Genomic DNA, 21,258 nt, shown 5'->3' with positions numbered 1-21,258 from the left:
TTAAACCAAACCAAACCAACAACAAACAAATGAAAAAACCCAACAAAAACCAACAAAAAAACCCCAAACACAGCTGGGGAAGAGTTGACCTGTGTGATTTAACTTCAGTGCTAGGATATTTTCTCTCCTTGCCTGAGCAGTCCCTGTTGGAATGACTGACTGCTGATCTGTTTGGTTTTCAGTTGTTTCTGTCACGATGGAGAGGTCAGCAGGACCAGTGAATGTGTGAAGGCAACTAGAAAAGAAATAGCTCTTCCTGACCCTTAACTGTGTGCAAATCTGGCTGGCTGTCACTGTGCTCAGAAAGGCTTAAGGAAGGATAGAGATAATCTCTGAATTTTCAAATCATAGCCTTTCACTTGTGGGATGTCTCTCTCACTGTACCAGGCACATCCTGACATTTTTGTGTCACATTTCCCTCTTAATAAGGATGTCAGCTGAAGTCCAGCTTTAATTTAAACCAAGCTTTGGTGAAAGAGACCCAGCTGTGAGAAACTACCCAACTGTCAGATCCAAAGAACTTCTTTTCATTGTCCCACTACCCAGGAAGTCTGAAAATTCCCTAAACAGGGCTAAACTCACAGTGAGGAATAGAGGTCTTGCTTTTAAGTGCCTCTGCTGAGAACTATAATCCTGATGGTTAACTTGGAGACAGCCCTGGATATTTGGTTTTTTAAGCTGTCATTAATGTGAACCTTTTAAAACTGCCTTTCAGTGAGTTGGCTCAGCAGCTCTGTCTTTTGAAAAGTGACAGTACAGCCTTTCTTCACTGTAAACTCTGGGCCTCTGGGACATCCAGTATGTTTTAGTGAAGCTCAAATTGTCATCTTGTTTCCAGTGGGTTTTGTGTAGTGATTGAATCTTAGGAGAAAGGAAGTACAGAAAGAAGAAACGTTCTTAAAAAGTGATGGGTTAAATCAGCACAAATATTTTTTCTACTTGAACGGAATGGGGTGTTAAATGGTATTTCTATATGGAGTCACAGTGCAGGTCTCTGTTGGAAGGAAGGAGAGATAATGCAAGAACATTGGATTTGTAACACTGTACTGTTTTAGCACTTCAGTTGCTGAGCTCATACTTCCATGATGTTGGAATAATTTTTAGTTATAGGATCTTGAAAACGGGCCAGACATAAAGGAGAGAGGTAACATGGGATTAGGATTTCTCCTTATGATGTGTAGGAGTTGGTATTGGAATTACAGTTATAGCAACAATGAGCAAGCTAAAGATAGGAATATATGGAGTTGATCCAAGAGCTGGTGCCACACACACAAGCTGCAGAATCACTGCACCTCTTGGTCTGTGGTTCAGGCAGCAACAACAGCAGTGTCAGTCATATGCTGAGTTGTTCCTCTTTGGGCATTGCTCTCTCACTTGACAAATTGATAAGAAATAAAAACCCACGAACTTTGAAGGATCTATGATTTATAACCTCTGGCAGTGATTTACACCATTTGAGCTTTTCCAGACAATAACCCCAAACTTGTAGCAGTAGTCACCAAAAAATTAGTTAGTGATTGAATGAAACCTTGGAAGAGTAAGTTATAAGCCACCTGGCTTTAGGAAAGATGTTACCTTTGTGTGATCTGAAAAAAAAAAAATTTGATAATAACTCATTTTTCTTTAAGCAGATCACCAAACCATTTGCTTGATCTGAGCAAAACAAGCTCAGGTACCAATGAAACTGCTTGGTAGCCATTATGGGAAGTATAAAATTTAGGCAGGAATAAATTTATAAAATTCCTATTTAGAGAGAGGAAACCAATCTAATGGTCACCTAAATCTGAGAGCTCATAGTATTGCACATTCTTATCTGGTAGTGGGTCTGGTAGTGCATTAATTGGCTGTGGAGCTTCAGATGGGCAAAGGTGGCTGATGGTGTAGTTACTGCTTTAACTCAGAATGTGCAGATGATTGTAAGGGTTGACCTACACAGTCCTGCAGTCAGTATTTCAGTGAACCAATGAAAATGTCATTAAAATAGCCAGAGTACATTAAAACAGCTTAGATACACTAGAAGAGATCTGAGTCTGTGCTGTTCCCTGAGCACTGATTTGATAAATACATTTCCCAGCTTTTGAATCTACCACCACAGTCTTAGTTCTAAAACCAAAGTCTTAGAATGTAATAAAACCTCCAACACCCAACACTTAATGAAAAATGAATCTGCAAGGAAAAAACAAACAACAAACAAAACAACAACAACAAAAAAAACCCATAAATCCTTTTGCATAAATATGCAATTAAAATTTAGGGTTTTTTTCCAGTCTAGTAAATATAAAATGCTTGACCATTTTGCTGCCTCCTTCCTCTTTATAAGAAAAGGGATAAATGGGGAGGGAGGGTTCCATGCATAATATTCATAGTAGAAACAAAACTGTGTTGCTCAACTCTTTTAACAAACCACCCTTACTTAGCAGAAGCACAAATGCCAAAAGTTCTTTTTCATAGTTGTGAATATTTGCTCTAATTTGAGTTCAGCCCTAGGGCTAATTGACACTTCAATTTCAAATGGCCTTCTTATCCTTTTTTTTTAAACCCTTCCCTTTTCCCTCTTGTCCGTGCTTCGAAGACAAGCCAAATGCACAGTTTTGCTTTCTTTTATTTAGAGACCTGGTAAACTCCCTTGGTTTTCCCTGTGGGTTTCTACTGGATTCTACACTGGCTTCAGTTTATGGTTGAGAGCCAGTTCCAGGTGGCCTGGGGATTACAAATGCCTTGCCTCCAGAACAAAGGAAACTGCTTGTGAACTCTGGCAAAGCTAAACCCTTCTTCATATTGCCAGTCAAAAGAGTGGGCCTAGTTTATAACTTGTCCCTTGAAACAGGGAATTCTAAATCTTAGTTTTACTGTGAAACCACTGGGCATTTTTTTTTTCTTTGTATTGGGGAGTGATTCTTTCTGTTCTTCCCTCTTCCTGTTCCCCATATGACCTTCTGTAGAAATGGAACCCCTGGAAAATAGATCCCCTGGGAGATGAATGGCTTTGTATAGAAAAATGAACAGATTCATCTGCCAATTCCTGCACAGAATGAATGTAGTCAATTCAATTACAATCTTCTGGTTAAAACAAAGGGAATGTATCTTTTTGGGAAGCTCTGTCTCATGGCATCTGAAGCGGCAGAAAAATTGTAGCCATGAGAATCTCCAGGAAAAAGTCAGCACATCCCCATCACCTGAGTGATGAAATCCACACCAACCTGGGGAAGCTTGCCTAGCACAGGCAGGAATGGCTCACGTGTTCTTCAGACTTAAGATCCCAGACTTCTGCCTCAAAACCCAGAAAAACCAGGAGCCTGATCAAAGTGCTGTTTCTTTTGCACATGACTGAAAAGTCCCTGTTTCCCAAACTGAACAAAGGGAAGGAAGGCAGCTGCTTCACTCACTGGGATCCAGCAGAAGTTGCTACCAAGGGGAGAGGCTGGTGAAGAAGCACTCATAAAGCTTTCAAGTCTATTGCTGTTGACTTTCTGAGGGCTTTCTTCATCATCAGCCTGAGTGGATTTATTGTCTCAGTCATGGAGTGTGAAGAAAAGTGATGGTGCTCACCAGGCACATACTTTTCTCAATTCTACTCAATTCTAAGTGTAGCTAATGAAAAGAACACTACGTTTTTAGGTCGTGGTTCCTGGAAACATTTTAAATAGAAGCAGCCTCCAGCACTGCTCAAAATACAGTCTAAATAATGCAAGCTCGTTAGCAGAAAATATGGCACTATTTAATAACACCAAGTAATGGACAACTATTCAAAGTCATTCTTCTTGATTAGCCTTCATCATTATTACTGAGTGAATGTGACCTTATTTGCACTCAGTAATACTTGTAGCCATTCAGGAAAGTTAAACAATCATTACTATTAGTAAAAGTTAAACAATCAAATTACTATTGATTATACTGAGTGGTTTTATCCATATTTTGTGGATTTTCAGTGCTGTGTTAAGAAGCACTGAAACTTTCTGAATATATTTTGATCTTTTCCTACAAAAAATGCGACCCTTTCAAAAGCAAGCAGTTTGGGAGTAGGTGACTTATGTTTCCTAAATCATATAAGTATTTCTGAAAAGCCCACTCAAAATGATGCATTTCTTTCAGTCCAGAGAACTTTTGTTTCAAGTAAAATAATGTTTTCTGCTGATTGTGAGGATTAGACATTTTTATAGCCTCTGAACTGAAACACATCATGGCAGTGTGCAAAGGGAGCACTCTCAGGAGAGGGACAGAGAAAATATCCACCAATTTTGTTACATAAATTTACAGGGGGCATTTTGATGAGAAGGGAGGAGGCAGGGAGAAGTCTGTGCTTCTGCTGAGTACTTAACACTAATGATGCTGAAAATGGGAGGTTTCTGACGATTGCCTACTGGTTTGCCTTGCAAAACACCTCTTTCTGCAGATATCTGCTCATGGCACACCTTTGACAAAAAGCCATTTGCATAGTGTTTGTCAGTTCTTGTTTAGCATGGAGCTTAGTGCTGTGATGAAGTGTCCCTATAGACCTTTTTATTTTCTTCCTAACTACAGGTTCGCTTGTCAGGGTGACAAGTTGTTGAAATGTTGCATAAGAAAAGATTTGTTATGAATTTTGTTATGAAGTGTATTGGATTATTTATTTATTTATTTATTTTTAAATTAAAAGATTTTTCATGATTCTTATTGGAGGGAGGAGGCAGCCAGTATCATTAGGGTCAGTCTGACTGGGAGGTGCGCTTTCTAGGTGCACGGGGCAGTTTCTGTCTGCCCTGCCACCCTTTTTGCCTCAGCTAAACCAGTTTTCCAAAGAGCTGTGATGATGGCAGAGGAAGTGGGAAAGCTGTGATATCTCATGGAAGAGCTCTCCAAACCCCCTTTGATGGGAGCAAGCACCCAGCATGTCGGTTTGACTCCAGGCTTTCTGGGTTGTGGCGCAGTCAATTAAAATGACAAAATGATGCACGATGGGAGGAAAAGCCTCATTATATTGTCGCTTGGACTTTGTAGTTTGCTTTTGAAGGACTCTGTTTGCTATCACAACTAATGAAGGGCAGAAGCTGGCAGTCTGGGTTGTGATGGTCCTGGGTAAAAGCTTTATAGTAACACCACGATATCAGTTTGGATATAATTTTTTTTTTTTTTTTTTTTTTTTTTTTTTTGTGGTGTGTCTTTTAAATATTCAAGTCTGAAGAAATTTCATTTAATCCTACTTTCCTGATTGTGAGGCATGGGAGCTGGGCTGGTTGTGTTTATCCTACTCTGATATTAGGAAAAACGAGGCGTAGCACTCAATCTGCTTGCCTGGATTTAGCTCTGTCAGGGCGCTTTGTTGACAGAGCCAATGGTTCGCAGTGCTAAGGGATTACATTTTTAAAGAATTTAAGGCTAAAACCTATCCATGTAACCACCAGTCTGACTTCTGCACAGCTTGGGCACCCGGTGGCAGAGCTGCAAAGCCCTCTGAGGAGAGCTGAGGGGTTACTCCGGGCTGGACATGGCCCCTTCCAGCCCATTCCAGCCGGTTCCAGCCCGTTCCAGCTGGTTCAAGCTGGTTCCAGACGGTTCCAGCCCGCTCCAGCACAGGGCACAGCTGAGCGCCTCAGGCACAGGGTGTTCAGGAAAGGGCAAAATGCTGCTGGGCAATGGAGGGGAAAAGTGTGAGAAACAACCCTGGGGTGAGGCAGGAGGATTGGGATGTGCTCCAGGCTCTGAGGTGGGGTGAGAGTCCCCTGGAAGGACCCCGGGAGTGATGGTTCTGTCAGGAGCTGCAGCCATGGTGGGCCTGGGCTGAGGGGTGTGAGAGAGGAGCCCTTTGGACAGAACTCAGCCCCCATTCCCCACTCCTGCACCAGGAAGGGAGAGGCAGAGGGAAATGTGTTTTAGCTTTTTTCATCTTTCTCACCATCCAAGCCTATTTTAATTTTCAGTTAATTAAATTAATTTTTTTGAAGTTGAGTCTGATTTGCCCGTGACAGGAATTGGTGAGTGATCTCCATGCCTTTATCTTCACAAAATGGTTCATATTATTTTCTCCTTCCCATGCTGTTGAGGGGGAGTGAGAGAGCAGCTGGGTGAGAGGCTGGCAGCTGGTCCAGGTCAACCCACCAGAATATTGCAGGATTTTATAAAGCAGTTCCTTCAGGGGGAGGAATTCTTCCTGTGTGATGTCCTTTAACATCCAGCACATAACCCTTCTTCTCAAATGTATAGCACTGTGTCCTGGAGTGAAAACTCTTGAAGGTGGGAGAGAAAGGAGAAGAGGAGGGTGTGTGACACACAGGAAATCTGGACCAGCACTTGAGATGCCAACAGGTTCTTGTGTTTGTAGACTAGAAAGCAGGAAAGAGCTGCTGTGCTGGGTTAGATCACTTGTCAAGAAAACTTCTAGTGTTCTTCATAGTAAATTAAGAAATGAGCCTTTACACTTTCTGGTAATTCCTCTGTGCTGGAGATGCACAGCATGGCAGTCACTGTTTGAATGTGTCACTGAAGTGTTTGTGAAGAGGAGACCTTAACAAAGAAACTTAGTGTGCTGAAACAAACATGGTAAAAAGGAGGCAGGACAAATAAGAACATCTTTCTGTCCCTGCAGAAACTCGACATATTGCATGAAGGTGTCCATGTCTTTGACGGTGGCAGAGAATGAGTCTGGGCTTTGCTACAACAGCAAGATCAGATACCTGGAAAAATCAGAAGTCACTAAGAGAAAGACAATCTCCTGTCCTGATATTGAGGATTATAAAACAGCCGGTCAAGAGCCAGATGTGGTGTGGTACAAGGTAACTATTGCTGTCTTACTGCTGCTGTGCTGAAACTGTACAAAATTTGCACTGTTTTTGGCATGAGGGGTAGAGGTGGCCTTTTCAGAGCCTGCAGTGGTTTTTGTGACTCGTCTGGAGAATGCTCTCCCAGTGTTACAGAAGTAATACTAAAGTACAGGAAAAACTACCCAGCCATGGTCATTGTCCATCAGAAATCAGCATCAAAAAGGATTCTCTGTCAGGGGGTCACATGATTTCTCTAACAGCAATATCAAGTTCCCAAACTTCTGTGCCAGCTTGCACCTTAGTGGGAAGTCTCCCTACTTCATACTGTACCAGAAACAAGGGGAGGCATCCTAAAATGAAGCCAAAGATCTATCAGCACCACCAGCTTGAGTAGTGCTACCCAATTAATTTTTATGAAGCCTTTTGGGTGTTTTCACCAAGGCTTGTTAACTTTTACCAAAGTCTGCTGGGTAATTTCTTAGAGATGCTTTTACTTTTGTTGAGCTTCATTGAATAATCTTACAGAGGTCTGGTAATTTTAAATGAGGTCTGTTAGATACTTTTACTACTCAGCAGGTAACTCAGCTGGCTGTACTTTCTTCAAGACCTGTCAAGTATTGCACTCTCCCCAGCAGGTGTATCAGTGATGTGTTTCTGTAGAGAAAGAGGAGAATGACTAAAATATGAGATGTCAGGTAGACATTAGGTACTAAGACCGTAGCAAGGTCTGGCAAATTTTACCTGTTGCCTGGACTTCAACCAAGTCAGGTATTTGAAAAGCCCTCAGATATGAATTGCTGCAAGAAATACTGGAAAAGAAAAATGAGTTGAGTCAAAAGGAACAAGGAACTGTTGGGCAAAAAGAAGAGCTCAATGGAAAATAGAGCTTAGATTGTAGGGATAAAGGCAAAATAAGTAATAAAATCCTAAATTTTGAGTGCTTGATTTTCAAAACATTCTTTTAAAATAGTTATTTTGTGTAAAAGAAATCATGTGTGCAGAGATGCAGATTTTTTTTCTCCTTAGCAGGTTGAATCAGAGAAGAACAATTATGAAAGTTGTAATCTCTTTTTATTTTTACAGAAATCTTACATGTTATATAGTAAAAAAAACACTTGCCATTAACTAATGTTAGTATAAACAAAGATTTCTTTTCAGCCATTGAATCTGTTTCCCTCAGCATATGGATAGGATGCATTCAGTGGTTTGTACATAATATATATGTATTACGTTAAGTCTGATATCTTAGAGAAAAGAGGATATCAGAGAGAAGCTGTTTCTTGCCCTATCTGCCTAGGTATTTCACCAGATCAGTGAATATCTCAATTTTTTGCAAGAGCCCACTGCAAAAATAGTCTGTCAGAAATAATGTTCAGCGGCCATGGAGCAGAAATCAGTGTTAAGGAGGCTGCATGCAGAACCCCACATCAGGAATGCTTTGTGCTGCTCAGGAAGGGCATTGATGTTACCTGGGGTGCCCAGAGAGGTTGCGTGACACCAGGCTGGAGTATGACAGCTGAGTGACAAGTCATCACCATGGTGAAATGGAACAGAATTGATGTGGTTGGATGATAATGGTGAGAGAACTGAAGTTGACAGCCTTTAGTGTGACATGATAATGAAAAGAGACATCAGTGGAATAACCTGCTACATCTACCTTCTTATCTGTAATTAATAATAAGTTGCTATCAGTTCAGTTATTAGACAATACCTATGTTATCTGGACCTGAGTAAGGAAACTCAGAAATGTGAAGTATCAATATTAATGTTATCATAAACTCACAGACTGGTTTGGGTTGGAAGAGACCTTAAAGATCATCTGGTTCCAACTCCCTGCATGGGCAGGGACACCTCCCACCAGACCAGGCTGATCCAAGCCCCACCCAACCTGGCCTTGAACACTTCTGGGGATGGGGCAGCCACAGCTTCCTTGGGCAACCTGGACCATGTTTCACCACCCTCACAATGAAGAATTTCTTCATAATGTCTAACCTAAGTCTCCCCTCTTCCTGGTTAAAGCCATTGCTTCTTGATCCATCACTCCATGCCTTTGTAAAAGGTCCCTTCCCAGATTTCCTGTAGCCCCTTCAGATACTGGAAGGTGCTATAAGGTGTCCTTGAAGCCTCCTTTTCTTCAGGCTGAACCCCAGCTCTCTCAGCCTCTCAGTCTTCATAGGAGAGGTGCTTCAGCCCTCTGTCATTTTTGTGGCTCTCTTCTGGACTTGCTCCAAAATCTCCACATCCTTCTTGTGTTGGGGGCTCCAGAACTGGACACAGTGCTCCAGGTGGGGTCTCACAAGAGTGGAGTAGAGGGGGAGAATCACCTCCTTTGACCTGCCATTGTACTGTCTACCCTTTTATATGGGTCTGAATCATGGGGCATTTACTGCCACCACCTGCGACTCCTCAAGCGCTTCCATCAGTGCTGCCTCTGTACAATCCTAAACATCCACTGGACTGACTGTGTGACCATTGTCACTGTCCTTGAACTGGCAGGGGTCACCAGTATTGAGGCCATGCTACTGAGGACACAGCTGTGCTGGGCAGGGCACGTCTCCAGGATGGAGGATCACCACCTCCCTAAGATTGTGCTCTGTGGTGAACTTGCCACTGGCTGCCACAACAGAGGAGCCCCAAAGAGGAGATACAAGGACTCCCTGAAGCAATCCCTCAGCTTTGGCCATACTGACTGCCATCAGTGGTCCCACTCTGGCCTCCAGTCGGGAAACATGGAGACACCATCCATAACGCTGCTGCCTCCTGTGAGAAGACACGGAGAATCAGTCTGGTGGAGAAAAAACAGCACAGACAGACCCGTGCCTTGGCTGTCCCCTCAAAGGAGACTTTCTGCTGTGCCTTTTGCAGCCCCACTGCCTGTCCCACATTGGCCTCATCAGCCATCACCGTGCTTGCAGCAAGCTTGAGGAGAGAGAGCCCTTCTGAAATCTTCATTTGTGAAGCCAAGCCATGATGATGATGATGATGATAATTATTTGGATTTCAAAATTATATGAGTACTGTGGTAATCCTGGGACTGAAGGTCATGCTATGTGAGGCATCATTTGTAACAAAAACCAGGTCCCTTCTCACAAACAAGAGCATGAAGGGGTACTCTACCCTGACTTTCTGAAGAAGACTGCTTCCAGTCATAGCACACTGGATCCTTAAGGCTTCTCCCCCAGCCACATTGTGTAAATCAGCCTTCTCATGTAAATCTGCTCCAGAGGCACTGACGGGCAATTCCTTTCAATTATGCTGAGATAAATAGGTAAAATTTTCATCTGGGGGTAGAGCATAAGTTGCCCAAAATAGAACCCTAGATAAATAAATATGAGCAATTCATTAAGGTTCTTTCTTTATACCTTTGGCTGGAAAGAGAAATCCTTGTGTTCATGAGAATCTGCCAGTTCACTGGCAGGTAAGGAGTCTGGACTTGGGACTGTCAGATGGGACACTTAATGGTGTGAGCCCACCTTGTGCAGGACTCTCCCTGCCTTCCAGAAGGCTTCTCTGGGTGGAGGGATTAATGAATCTGAGACAATAATTGCAGGGAGTTCACTGTAATTTAAACACGCTCTTAAAATGATTTTGCCTGAATAGATTTCTACACACACATGATAAGTAATGAAATATTTGTTATGAGGGTTTAACAGTAGTATGAACTTCAGTTCTGGCAGGAATTACACAGCATGAAATATTTATTTTTAAAGATTTCCACAATTAGAGCAGTTGACGTACACACAGCACTGTTACACCTCTTGGAACTGTTTTGACAAGAAGTGTAAGGATTGTTGTGAAAAGAATGTATGTGTCAAGGCATGATGGAATGAATGGGACTTAACAGTGGGAGCAGTTTCATGAAAAATCACTGGTAGAAGAAAAATGTAGAATGCATCTACAATGCAGAGTCTTAATTCTCCTATTCATTTGAAGGAAGAGCTGTGAAAACAAAATGTCAGGTGTAGAACAGGTTGTTATCTACAAAAAATAAAATGGTTGAGGTGGTTCCACTTAAATTTCAATGATGAAAAAAAGAAGCATAATAATGCACAACTTAATTACTGGGGGAAAAAAATGCACGAAAATATTTAAGTTATCTAAGGAGAATAAATAGGTTAGAAAAAAACTTTCAGATTCTTCTAGCATAGTGCAAATGCAGGAAGGAGCAATAAATTGGTTAAACAATTTAGCCATAAAATTGAGCACTTAGCTTTTAAAAGAAATTAGCAAACCTTTAACAGTAAAATCTAGATTGTTTTCACAATATGAAAACTAGTTTGATTTTTCTTTTTATTGGTTTGTTTCTTGGCCAGTTGTGTTGTTTAACATACTAATTGTTATGGTTCTCCAGCTTCTCTCCTTTTTGCTTTTAGTTTTATGGATTGAACTAGACTGTGAATAACAGGCAGAATAAAACAGCCATTTTCTGCATGTTTAAAAAGCCTGCATAGTTAGTAGAAGAAAAGTTAATCAGCCAGAACAAGGGAAAGAAAGGCTTATACATAATTTTAATGTGGTAGGTATGAGGGAAATTAGTGGTACAATGCCAACAGAAAATTTTCTTACTGTAAAACTATAATAAGACATTGTTTTTGCTAAGTCGTTGATATCTGTAGTAGTAAAGGTGTTGATCTTATTACAAACATGTTATATATAAAAATAATAGTGTATGAAAATGTATTGACAATCTCTTTTGGTCCCATACTTTTTAAAATAAATAGAGAATATAAAACTGCAAGTGTATGATAGGGTCTTTCAGTGCTGTGCTGAAGGAGTGCATATCTGAAATAATTTTACTTTGTGTATTCCGGGAATTATACTCCTTCTAAATTAGTATTGAATAGAACTGAATTATATTCTTTGCCCAGTGTTTGTTTTGTACCTGCTGAACCAAAGCTTGAGAAGAGAGAAGTCAGTGATAAGGAAAAAAAGACCATAAGGAAACCAGAATTCTTGAGTTTCTTGCTTGCAGAACTTTGTTGTTCTTGTTTTCTACTGTTGGTAAATGGTTCTAGCCTGAGAGTGTGTGTAAAGTTTTCCTTCTGGCTAACTCTTAAACAGACCTTGCCCTTACTGCCTGCAAACAGAGATGTATTTCAACAGTCCATCCTAAAGTAGGGGTCTTGGCAGTTGTACATCATGAAAAAGAGAAGACAATTAAACATTGCTTTAGGGCACCATGTATTAAACACGGCCCACATGATACAGTGGGAATTACTGAACCTTAAAAACCTTTTTGTTGAATGTCTGTCTTCAAAGGAATTCCATTTCCAGATCTCTGTGCTTTCTGAAATTGTATTTGAATTTGAATTGCAAAATATATTTAGATGTTTGTTTACTTATGTACAATGCTGAAAATCTGATCAGGCAGCACTATCTTATGTCATACAAACTGGGTAATTTTGGCAATGGATTTTTTTCTGCAGGAATGTAAGCCAAAAATGTGGAGAAGCGTAGTAATTCAGAAGGGAAATACTCTGCTAATACAAGAGGTCCAGGAAGAAGATGGAGGAAATTACACATGTGAACTGAAGTTTGAAGGCAAGCTTATACGAAGAACAGTTGAACTGAAGGTTACTGGTAAGAACCTTTCTTCTATGCCAATAGAAAAAATAAAGCTTTGAAAAAATAAGAAAAAGTAGTTTTCACATGTCAGTGAATCTATTGAATAGAAATGTATCCAAGCCAAGTGCCAGTAGCTGTGCAGTCCCTAAGTAAGAGAAATTTATATCAAGATCTTATAAAACTACACAGAAGATTACTTCTACCTTTTAAACTGTATAAAACCTGGAAATGCTGGTTATAAAACAAAACGTAGAGCAGGTCCTCCCCCATGCTGGAAGTAATTCAGACTCTGGTTTTGTCTTCAATGTTAAACAGAGGGAAGGCTGAGTGAAGCTGGCAAATAGGCTTTTTTTGTAAGGTACTAGAATAAAATACAGAAGAAAAAAAAAGCCCTCTTAAGTCATTAATATGTTTGGGTTTTTTTTTTAGTGATTGTTCCATATTTTTAAGCTTTGGTTTAGTTTATGAGATCAACATTGCTAGTCTAATGTTTGTCTTTAGTGGAGAGTGTGACACAACCTATTCCAAAAATGAAGTTAGGAAATTGGGCTGTCAGGAGAAAAGTGTCCTGCTTATGAGGTCGTGTTTTATATGTTTCTGAGTCCAAGAAGTAACCTACTAGACAACAGTATTTTTCTGTCTCTTTTTGTCAGGTAGCAACAATAAGTGGGTAAAAAAGTATTGCCTACCTATATACCCCTGTTCCCTTTCCATTCTACTGTGCAGTATGGCATCTGTAATTCTTTTTTTGCTTTCTGTGTTTGTGGAACTTTGCAAGTATCTGAAAACAACTGGGGTTTTTTTCAGTCTTTCACACAAAACTATATAAACAAATAGTTAGGTATTTTCCCCTCTGTGTTTTGACTTACTGATTAAAATGAAGACTTACTTAAAGCAGTGATACGTAGAATTCTACTTTCATATATCAAACTCTGTGAGTCCATATTATATTTCTAATATGTTCTTGAAATGCAGTTCTTCCCTTTTTTAAGTGAATCCAATTTTTCTATTCTTATCATTATTTCTCATTTTAAATGAGTTCTTTTTCCTGTGTGGCAGATATATATAGCATGGGATTCATTATTGTTTGACCATGGACATGTCTCTAATGTCCATTGATTTGACCTACCTGACTCCAGACCTGTCAAATGAAGAGATGGGATAGTTGTTATCCTAGGTAGCACGCTGATCTTCAACCAGAAGATGAACTAATTTTGACAAAGTTAAAATGAGATGCACCTACTATTGTTTCCCATGATGAATATTCTTTAGAAAACAGATAATCTGTGCTCATCCTCTCATCATAACCTTGCTGGAAGTCACATGTTCTTTTCATTATTTGAATAATGCAGTATAGTCATACTTCACAATTTAATAAATTTGTCTAGACTTACTCTAGTATGTATTAAAGATATTTGTTTTAGTAAAATGTTTATGACCTGTTTTATTAGCTATGTAAATAGGGAATATTCAAGTGTTCTTTTTCAGAATAGTTGAGAACCAGGAGATTGTTCCCCTTGTAATCTGGTATAAAATTCAAATTAAAATACATTTCCTTTAGTTAATAAAAGCACATATTTCAGTAAACACCTTTCTAGATAAGTCTCTGGGAGACATATCTGACATTAATTGTTTGCTGGTGGAATCTCTGTAGATAGCTGGAAAAGGCTGGTGAGTTTATGTAAATGACAACATGAATGTAAAGCATAGAAACATATAAGTATGTTATCTTATGGCTTGATGCTTCTTTCTCCTGTTTCTGCATTGTTTAGTGTTAGTTAGTTAGCCAGAAATTATTTAAGCAAACTCCTGGTGAAGCCACTAGGGCTGTTAGGAAGGTGGTGGAGATGGAAAGCCAGTGTTGTAATGCCTGGAGACAGACAGAAACACAGAGAGGTCTGAGCTGTTGGTACATGAGCAAAGCACAAACCAGAGAGGTAAGATGGAAGTTGTAGAAAGGGGCAGTTGGGCTTCACGTGGAGCTCTGTGTGTGTCTGGCAATGTTGTCAGAAGGCATCAGTGGTTAAGGTATGGTCAAGTGTGCTTAAGGTGCTAAAAGGTTTCAAAGGCTGTAGCTCTTAGGGGATGTAAGGAAAAATCTTGCAGCCTCGAATGCATCTGAAAAATATTTTGACACCAAGTATTTATAGAGACAAAATCCTGAGCTACAATACAGCACTAATGAGCAGTGCCTAAATCTTGGTGTTTGGGTATGTTTAACAGTAATAACTGTCAACAAAACAGCTTTTTCATCACTAGTTCTTCATGGGTTTGTTATGTTATGCAGGCAGATGTGAAACAAGTCTTGTCAGCCTTTTTTGCTGAACACTACAGACAGCATTGTCTCTTAACAAGTAACATGTAACCCTTCAGTCTATGGAAAATATATATATATATGTGTGTGTTTTTTCTTTGTCTCTTAATTGTTTTTTCTGTGGACAAACAAGTGAGATTAGCAACTGTGATCTAGGGCTTGAAAGCCTAAAATTATTTTTTAATTGGATAATAAATTAGAGTGTACCCATATAGAAAAAATGAACATACTAGTAGCAGGTTACAGATAATCAACAATATCAGAATGTGTTTGTTTTTAATCAAATTACAGGTATTTTGGAATATTCAGAAATCATAAGCTTCTTAATTAGTCCTGTTAAATGCCAGTGTTTACTGAAGAACAATTATGCTGTTCAGATAAAATGAAAAGCATAAAAATTAATGTTGTTTTTGAAAGGCAATTTAGGCAACCTCCTACTTTCTCCAACTCTACCAATCATTTCACTCCATTTGGTACACAGCAACATTTCAAGAGCTTTTGGGATGAAAAGGTGTGATTGAGAATACTACCTGCTATGTTTATCTGCTACTTCACCACTTTTTTTTTTCATTTTGGAAAACTGGTTAATAAGGAATCAGGCTTAGAAGATGCAAGCAGATGAATGTTGGAGGCTGTGGAAAGGGCAACCCCCCGAGAAAGGAGCAAGCCCTGATTTCATGGGGTGGCCCAGATGTCCCCTCGGGATGGGAGCATCTTGCAGGGCTGTGCTTTAACCATGGGCAGCTGTGCTAGTGGGAGAGGTTGCCTTGTTCTTTCTGTTCCCTGGGGAAAGAAGTGATTTCTAAACTTGTACTGGTGAATGATTTTCCAGTTTGACAGCGGAAGGTGGCCATCTGACCAGCTTCATAAACTGGTGGTGATGGATTGGAGTGACATGCAGGAATTACTGGATCAGTCTGTTCAGCAGCCCTGTCCTCCAAGTTTCCTTCAACCTCTATTCTGTCATATTCTTCATTGGCTGCTAAAATGCCTGGCTGTTCCTAAAAGTCATTTATGCAGCAATATTTGTTTTGACCATCGTAAATGACAAATTATTCCACATGGCTACATGAATTGAATGATTCTGCCTGAATTCACTCTTTGCTCATAGTTTTTCAATTAAATTCTTTCAAATCTCATTACGTTACTCACTTTTCAAATAATACTTGCTGCTGTTGCTAGGTATTGTTTGTGTATTTGGGACCCCTTTATTAGCATGAGCAGTTGATGGTGATTTGCTCCTCTTAAGCCAGGGGGTGAGTTGGATTTAAAAGCACAGCTGATAAATCATACTGTCCAGCAGCTCTAGGGATGTACAGAGGCAAGGTACCACAGAATCAGTGAGGATGTGAGCTATAAGGATGTCTGCTATTTGGTGGTAGTTGCTTCTCTGCAGATTTTAATCCTCTGTAAAATGGTTTAACTATTTTGCATTATTTGTAGTGGAGCCTAGGGACGTATTGGCAGGAATAATGGATGCTGATTTAAACAAATTTACGCCTGCAGTAATCTGTAAGTGCACCCTAAACCTTATCCATTTGCAGTAGATGAAGAACTATCAACAAAGTCATACACATGGCATGTTAACTGACAACATTTTTGGCTGTTTACAGTTACCAGAACAACCATAGCAAAAAGTGTTAAAATAAATTAAAAGCTTATTTGAACTGAACTGAAACCTGTTCTTTGGAATTCAGACTATTAGAAGGGTTTTACTTGATAACGTAAAATGTAAGAATTGTTACTTAAAAATCTGAAACATTTAACTATTAGTCTCTGCTGAGGACATTATTATTATATTATATCATATTATATTATATTATATTATATTATATTATATTATATTATATTATATTATATTATATTATATTATATTATATTATATTATATTATATTATATTATATTATATTTATATATTATATTATATATATTATATTTTATTATTCAATATTCAATGAATTTATGAAATGCTTCAGTTTTGCTTATGTAGTTACTTATCAATAAAGCCCCAGTTAGCTCTAAAAGGTCACTGAGCTCTGAACTGCAAGACCAACATAAAACAGAGGTGAAAAAAAGCAGGTGGCTAAGGAATAAATGTGGATGAATAGAACTCATTCAGCAGAATTTCCTGCAGTGAGTACTACACTGAGGATGTGCTGTTGGCACAAAGCTCTGGTCTGTAGGGATTTCTAAGTTAATTCTGAAGGATTTTTTTCAGCAGAGCTAGTTAACATATTTGTATGGCTTTTGGTACCCAAAGTAACCCTAACATCTCTGCCTGGCATTGTACTGTGCGTGGAGGGCAAAGTCTCTGTGTCCTGATGGAGGCTGGATGTGCTCTTATCCTCTGGTTCTTGTTTCACAGTCTGAGTGCCAGAGCCTTTGCTTTGGGGATGGGATGAAATAGCTGTTGTTAGCACCACTTTACCATCAAATAAAGCAGTAACATGTCAGCTAAAGCACTGTGTGGAAATAATATCTATTTCAGTTTATGTAATTTTAACATCAAAGATTGTGTTGGGGCATTTTGGGGTTTTTTGTTTTGTTCTGTTAAATTGCAGCTTTTTTTGAGCTGAGAGATTTTAATCTGATTTATGGGTATATAAATTTTAATAATACATGCATATATTAATGTACATGTCTAGACTATCTCAGAATTCCTGATATTAGATTTTTTGATGGTTTGTATTAAAAAAAATATATTGATATTTTAACACCCACCAAAAGCTTAAATTGATATTTCATGGGAAATTTCTCATGAAACGCCTGAATTTTCACCAGGTGCAGACTCTAGGTCTGGCAGCACCAGAGATCTCATCTAATCCCTGGGATCTGGGAGTTGCTTGGTGTGGAAGAATATTTTCATGGCTTATTTAGACCAGTGGGTTTGGTGGGAGCTGCCAGCTCCCCTCTCTCTTATTTATTTGTTTTGGTTTTTTCAAATGCATCAGAGAGCCTGTTGTCTCCAATAAAGTGGAAAATATTTTGAGGGAAAACTAAAGCAGACTGTGAGTTTTCCTGATGGAACAGACTGAAAAGGACTCCAAGGTAAAATGTGATGAGATGTTTTAGGTGCAAATTACCCTGGCCTTCAGTTTTTGCTCCTCCTTTCCTGCTTTCATGGGCAGTACTGACAAGGATGGGAAATGTTTGCAGCATTTGGAGCTGTTTCCCTTTTCCTGGAAACAGCTGCTCATTCTAGAGAGCTCTATTTTTAACTCTGCATCTCCAAGTGAAAAATGCCCCTCTTCAGTGTTCACCAGAATTGTATGGCATCAAAAGTGGTGTTGAAGCTGTCAGCAGCAGTTGGACCCAGGAACATGCTTTTCCTGCTTTCCCTTTTTTGCTGGCTTGGCAGCTCTACCCCTTCTTTCCCAGCCATGAGCAATGTTCAGGTCACTCTCAGTGCTTGGCAGCCCTCTCCACCCTCACTTAATGGCCTGAGGTGCCTGTCCCCTCCTGCATCCCATGTGAGTGCTCTGGCTGGAGCTTGCAGAAAATTTACATTTTCCAGCTGAAGGTTTCTATTCCCTACAACTTCACAGGGAGCTGCTGGAGCATCATCAGATAACGTTGACACTTTCTACTTAACAACCCATTTTATCCAGAAACTGTAACACCTCTCTGTGCTTAGCAATAGGGACAGCAAACCACCGTGCAAAATGCTTCTGGAATAAGGGGGTGATGGATGTTTGCACCTTGTTTCCTTGGCTGATCTGAGGCCAGATCTCACACCTCAGCCTCAGGAGGCTGCGGGGAGAAGGAGCCTCACTGTGACATCTGTGTGCTGCTTGGGCTCTAAGCATCATTCCCCAATAGTATCACAAGAGATTTTTCATCAAATATAAGCAGCTAGGGTAGATAATTTGATAAGATACTCACAGTGACTTATATTTTATTTTTAATTCATGGTGTTAGTACATGCCACCACCCCATGAACTCTATTTACAGCAGTAGGAGCAGCACGGCCTTCTTTCCTTCTAGAAGACACATTTTACCCTTTTTTTTTTTTTTTTTTTTCTTTTTTTTTTTCTTTTTTTTTTTCTTTTTTTTTTAACAGAAATCTAGAGAAACCTATTGTTGGGGGGAGGATATTTGCAAAAAGAAAAGGCAAAAAGGAAAGCAGTTTGCTTGTGGCTATAGTTTTAGTAGCTGTGAAAAGGAGGTTCTTTTTTAGTTCAAAAGCTAAGTCTTAAAGTGAACAAGTTAAATCTGCAGAAATTTGGTATTTCAGGGAGGTATACTACAGATTGGGGACAGAAAATCCTTCTAATATTGACATGTTAAAATATATAACATTGATATCATATCTGAAGTGACATTTTCTTGCTTGCACATTTTCATAGCAAGACTTCATTTCTTCTCCCTGTTAGCATTATCTTGACACAGTTAGGGAATCCCTTTTTCATTAAATGCAAAGAATAGAGAAAAACCTGCCCAAATTAACTTTTTACTGAGCATGCCAAACTTTAAAAAAAATCTTTCTTATGAGAGACTGTTCTTAGCAGTTCCTCTGCTGCATCTTATTATACATGATGCATCACAGCTTCTAGTATCTCTATTTTTCTAAAGGAAACCTTCCTTTCTGTGACAAAAAACAAGCCAGAAATGGGTTAAGTGCTGACAAATACAGTACTAAAAGACCAGAAAGTTAATTTCACAGCTGGGTTCTCAAACCATTGCCAAAATAACTGTCTATTTAAAGCTACATATAGGAAGTGCCAAAAATTAGAGTTTTCTTTTGATATATTTTACATGATTTGCATTAATTTTTATCAAGGTCCTTGTTTTGTAAATATTAAGTTTCTGTTTCTTACAGTAAAGCATTTATCTTAAACCTTTAATTTGGATTCTGGCTTGTCTGGCCAGCAGCATCCCATTAGCTGCTGTAGACAGCTAAGCATCTTTCTATGGTCAGAGCACATTTAATAGCCACTGATTTCTGTAGTGACTTTATTTTTTCCAGCAACCTCAGGCAAACCCAGTGTGATCCAGAAAGAGAAATGGGGCCGTTTGCTTTTGACCACATTTGGAAAATGGAGCAGTTTCTCTGCCTCTTGCAGAGTGTTGCTTGTTCAACCATGCAAAAACCCTGACATAAATCTGCAGGAACTTTTGCTTCTGCAAGGAGTCAACAGGAAAAATTCAATCCAAGGGAGGGATCAGTGCAATGCAGGTGCCTGTTCACCTGGAGTAAGTGACACAGCCACTCATGTTCTGTCTTTTAACATCTCCTTTTCACCTGACACCTGGCAAGGTCCTGATAAATTGAGCTGACTTGTGCTGGTTTCAAAAGCCCCTCAGTAAGCTGAGGACCAGGACAGGATCATGAGAGATGCCCATCCCTGGTCACTGTAGGAACTGTGTAACTGCTGAAGTGACAGCACAATATATCCACAATGATAAAAATTCCTTCACTTTCTCTCCCTCAGATGATCCAGATTGATGACTTTCACATTCACCACAGTGACCTGTTAATGCTGGGCTCATGAAAAACGGGTCTGGAAGATAAACATTACATAGTACCTCCATATTTCCTGGAGAAAGTACAGGTTCTAAGGGCAATGAGAAATGTAGCAATATGCTGCAGTCTATGAATTATATATAGTGTCAGTACTCTTGGCTCTTTACTTACAGCTTCACAGACTGCCTCCCAAGCTCATGAACATGCAAACTAATTAGAATGGCAAATAGCATTAGTTTTTATTGACCTGTGATGCCCCCTAGTTCTCTGTCATGTTCTGAAACATCATTTAGGTTTTTTTCCTTCAACCTTAAATCAGCAGTTTGCAGTTTATAGCATTGATTATCTGGTATTGTCTAATTTATTGATGTGGACAGCCAAGACTTCCACACTTGTTATTGGTTGCTCATTTATCCAATGTTCTGTCACTGTGCACAGCAACTGTAACTTGCTGAATCACTTACTATATACTGTAAATGTCAGATATGAGCTCCCACTTTAAGAATTGCCTTTTATTCTGGGAGCTGCTGAGCCACATTCTCCAAGTACATTACACTTTCAGTAGTGGAGATGATTTAGTATAAATGATAGGATTGTGGGGTTTCTGCCCACAACAGTGAGGTAAAGCACAGCCACCAAAATAAACATGGGTATTTTCATTTCCTATATAAAAGAGGCTTCCTTCATCATCAAAGTGTAGACTCGATGTTTATTCTTCTTTATGAATAATAAATAGGCAGATAGATGCATGAACAGGGTGCAACACTGCCCCTGAAACCATTTTGCTTATGATAAACTGGATATACATGAGTGAGCAGATTGCTTTGCCCACTAAAGATGCAGCCTGCCCACCTTCCCAGAGAAACACTGCAAATCTTCACTAATGTTTTGAGTCATAAGAAAAGTGTGGCTATGGGAAGCAATGTTCTTTTGAAATGGCCAGAGAAATTTTAATAGGTGAACTGGAGTACTTTTAGCTGGGGATCAGGGTGATGTTTCCTCCACACAATGTTGACACCTTTCAGAGCTGGTTTATACTGCCTAGCACTTGGGGCTGAGTATCTGAGATGAAAATTTCTGCTGTGGAAGGTGTAGTGCACACTACTGAATTGTCAGCATTATTTCTTGCTGCACTTCTGTTATTCTCAAAGTTGCCTTATTCAGGCACCTGTTTGGC

General features: G+C 39.5%; 1 protein-coding gene across 1 annotated transcript in view; it reads left to right on the top strand.

Annotated features, from left to right (window-relative positions):
• IL1RAPL2 (interleukin 1 receptor accessory protein like 2) overlaps positions 1-21,258 on the top strand; it is a 371,598-nt gene that overhangs the window by 196,300 nt on the left and 154,040 nt on the right. Inside the window, exons 4-5 of the mRNA XM_071757741.1 lie at positions 6,563-6,749; positions 12,164-12,317. Of these exons, the coding sequence (XP_071613842.1) occupies positions 6,563-6,749; positions 12,164-12,317 (341 nt within the window). The remainder of the gene's footprint in view (positions 1-6,562; positions 6,750-12,163; positions 12,318-21,258) is intronic.

Source organism: Heliangelus exortis, chromosome 14, assembly GCF_036169615.1.
Source record: "Heliangelus exortis chromosome 14, bHelExo1.hap1, whole genome shotgun sequence".
Classification (NCBI taxonomy): domain Eukaryota; kingdom Metazoa; phylum Chordata; class Aves; order Apodiformes; family Trochilidae; genus Heliangelus; species Heliangelus exortis.
This window is presented reverse-complemented; position numbering and strand designations above follow the sequence as displayed.